The 3,278-nt window shown below is 38.7% G+C and overlaps 2 protein-coding genes across 2 annotated transcripts in view; both read left to right on the forward strand.

Annotated features, from left to right (window-relative positions):
- LOC132169718 (uncharacterized) overlaps nucleotides 1–831 on the forward strand; it is a 4,575-nt gene extending 3,744 nt beyond the window's left edge. Inside the window, exon 3 of the mRNA XM_059580705.1 lies at nucleotides 288–831. Coding sequence (XP_059436688.1) covers nucleotides 288–831 — 544 coding nt within the window. The remainder of the gene's footprint in view (nucleotides 1–287) is intronic.
- On the forward strand, nucleotides 671–2,362 carry LOC132169719 (disease resistance protein RPM1-like). Its single transcript, XM_059580706.1, has 2 exons — nucleotides 671–2,154; nucleotides 2,346–2,362. The coding sequence occupies exons 1-2, from the start codon at nucleotides 882–884 to the stop codon at nucleotides 2,360–2,362; spliced, it is 1,290 nt and encodes a 429-aa protein (XP_059436689.1). The 5' UTR covers nucleotides 671–881.
- The last annotated feature ends 916 nt before the right edge of the window (nucleotides 2,363–3,278 follow it).

Raw genomic sequence — 3,278 nt, forward strand, 5'->3', positions numbered from 1 at the left:
AGTGCTTAGTATAAATTGTATTTGCTTTTTATTACTCTTTATCTTAGGACAACAGCGTTTGTCTTTACTAATTTGCTTAGTTTTCGGGATTTCTTGTTCTTTTTTTTCCTAGTTATGTGTTTCTCATGTATAGTTCATGTGTTCTTGCATTGCGTTTTCTTTTTTTAATGATATTTCTATTACTTCTAAAAGAAACACAATACAAGTTCTAAGTAGGTGTCATGTCTTGCTTTGGGCTTGGGGCGTGACAATTAACCCAAATTCATTTCTAATTGTGACAATATTAGAGAGGAAACCATGACAGAAACCGTTGTGACCCTTGTCATCAATGAGCTAGTTCAGTTGATCACTCATGAATCAAAATTGCTAAGGGGTGTACACCGAGATGTTGTGGACATTAAAGATGAACTTGAGAGCATCCAGTGTTTCCTCAAAGATGCAGATAGAAGGGACCTCCAAGATGGCGTCAAAACATGGGTGAAACAAGTGAGAGAAGTAGCCTATCATATAGAAGATGTAATTGATGAATACGTTCTTCACGTGGCACAACATCGTCCTCAGCAAAGTTTTATTGCTTTCCTCCATAAAATTGGCCACTTATTCAAAAAATTAAAACCACGTCATGACATAGCTACAAAGATTCAAGATATCAAAATATCAATCCGTGAAATCAAGAAAAGAAGTGAAAGATATGGTTTTAGTTCCTTAGAGCAAGGATCAAGTAGTGGTGAATCTAGTGTTACATGGCATGACCCTAGCCTAGAGTGGGTGCACTTTTCATTGGGGAAGATGAAGTTGTGGGCATTGAGTCTACAAGGGATGAGCTCGTAAGCTGGTTGGTGGGGGGAGTATCTAAACGATCTGTTATTTCAGTTGTAGGCATGGGCGGAATTGGTAAGACAACTCTTGCTAAGAAAGTATATGAGAATGAATTAGTGAAAGGACATTTTGATTGCCGTGTTTGGATCACAGTGTCTCAGTCATACAATGTCCAGAAGATACTCATGTCCATGACAAAGAAAGTCTACTGTGAAAATGAAATGGCTCCAGGACAAATAGACATGACGGACGAGATCACATTAATCAGCCAGTTGAGGAAATATTTACAGCAAAAGAGGTATGTTGTGGTTTTTGATGATGTTTGGACGTCAGAGTTTTGGGAAATTGTGAAACATGCTTTACCATGCAATGACAGAGGAAGCAGGATTATTATCACAACACGCAATGATCTCATTAGTGTATCTTGTAAAGAATCTTTTTTCGATCAGGTCCACAAGCTACAACCTCTGTCTCAAGACAAGGCTTGGGAATTGTTTTGTAGAAAGGCATTCCAGTCCGAGTTTCAAAGGTGTTGTCCCAAAGAGTTGGTGAAACTGTCGATGGACATTGTCAAAAAATGTGAAGGCCTACCACTTGCAATTGTTGCCATAGGTGGTCTTTTGTCAACAAAGGAAAAGGTGCCATTAGAATGGAAAACGTTGCATGATAGCCTCAGTTCTGAGCTAGAATGTAATCCACACCTTACAAATGTAACAAAAATTCTCTCTCTTAGTTATCATGATCTTCTATGCTACCTAAAGGTTTGTTACTTGTACTTCGGCATTTTTCCAGAGGACTACTCCATCACAAGTACAAGATTACTTTGGCTATGGGAAGCTGGGGGCTTCATAAAAGGAAAGAAGGGAAAGGCACTGGTAGAGGTAGCTGATGAATACTTAATGGAGCTCATCCACAGAAACTTGGTTCAAGTTTCATTTGCGGAGTTTGATTATGAGATAATTAGAAAGTATAGAATCCATGATCTGCTGCACGAAACCATCCTATCGAAGATTGGAGAGTTGAATTTCTCTCAAGTTCTGGAAGCAGGCAATACTACTTTCCATGGTAAAAGTCGGAGCCTATCAATCCACGATGCTAGAGAAAATGTTTTTGAGACAATTGAGTACTCTCGTGTCCGTTCTATTTTTCTCTTCAACATTAATGAAATGCCCCAGTCTTTCATGGTTAAATTGTTCAAAAAGTTCAAGCTTTTGAAAGTGTTAGATTTTGAAGATGCTCCTATTGATTATCTTGCTCAAGAAGTGGGTACTTTATTCCATTTGAAGTACTTAAATTTGAGGGGAACAAAAGTGAAGATACTTCCAAATTCAGTGGGTATGCTACAAAACCTTCAATCACTAAATCTTGTACAAACCCCAGTGCGTGAGCTACCAATTGAGATATTTAGGCTATATAAGTTACGACATGTTAGTGCTCATTCTCATGACTTTGGAATTAAAAGTAGCCTTTATTCGATACAAGGAGTAAAAGTACATGAAGGGGTTGGATGTTTAAACGAATTGCAGGACCTATCAATGATTGAGGCAAATCATCATGGGGTTGGTTTATTTGAAGAGCTCGGAAAGTTGAGTCAGTTGAGGATGTTCGGCATTTCAAATATGACTACAGAACGAGGGAGGGCCCTATGTACCTCCATACAAAAGATAGTCCACCTTAAAATTTTGGTTGTAGGCTCAATTAGTGAAGATGAGCTTATAGACTTAGAATCAATTTCTTTGCCCCCTCCATCTCTAATGCATATCTATCTAAGAGGGCGATTGAAGAAGTTGCCGAATTGGATTCTAGAGCTTCAAAATCTGGTCACGCTAGTCTTATTTTTCTCATCATTAGAGGAATATCCACTGTCGTGTGTCCAAGCTTTGCCAAATCTAATTACCCTTTCCCTCAATCAAGCGTATGATGGGGAGCAACTGCATTTTGAGGGAGGTTTTAGAAAACTCAAGAAGCTCACCCTCAGAGAGATGAAAAAATTAAAGATGGTGGAAATAGACAAAGGATCACTGTCCAGTCTTGAGCAACTAGAGATTGGGCCATGCCCACAAATGAAGGAGGTACCCTCTGGAATCCAACACCTTGAAAGCCTAAAGCTTATTGACTTCTATGAAATGCAGAGAGAATTTGTGCTACGTATGCAGCCTGATGGAGGCGAAGATTATTGGAAAGTCAAGAAGGTAACTACTATCCGTCTCAAGTATCGGATTAAAGGAGAACGATATCAAATATACAAGCTCGGTGACTCGAAATTATTGGAGCGTTTGCAAGGGTCAATCTGGGGGGATCAAACTGCCATGTAGAATTTCAATGATGAACAAGGTATGCACTTCTAATTAGCCACAAGATTTCCATGAATTTTTCTTTTTATATATATTTTTTATATGTAATGATAAAATTCTTCACATTATATGGCTGACTAAGGCCTGTTTGGGATTGCGTTTGAG

Source organism: Corylus avellana, chromosome ca2, assembly GCF_901000735.1.
Source record: "Corylus avellana chromosome ca2, CavTom2PMs-1.0".
Taxonomy (NCBI): Eukaryota; Viridiplantae; Streptophyta; class Magnoliopsida; order Fagales; family Betulaceae; genus Corylus; species Corylus avellana.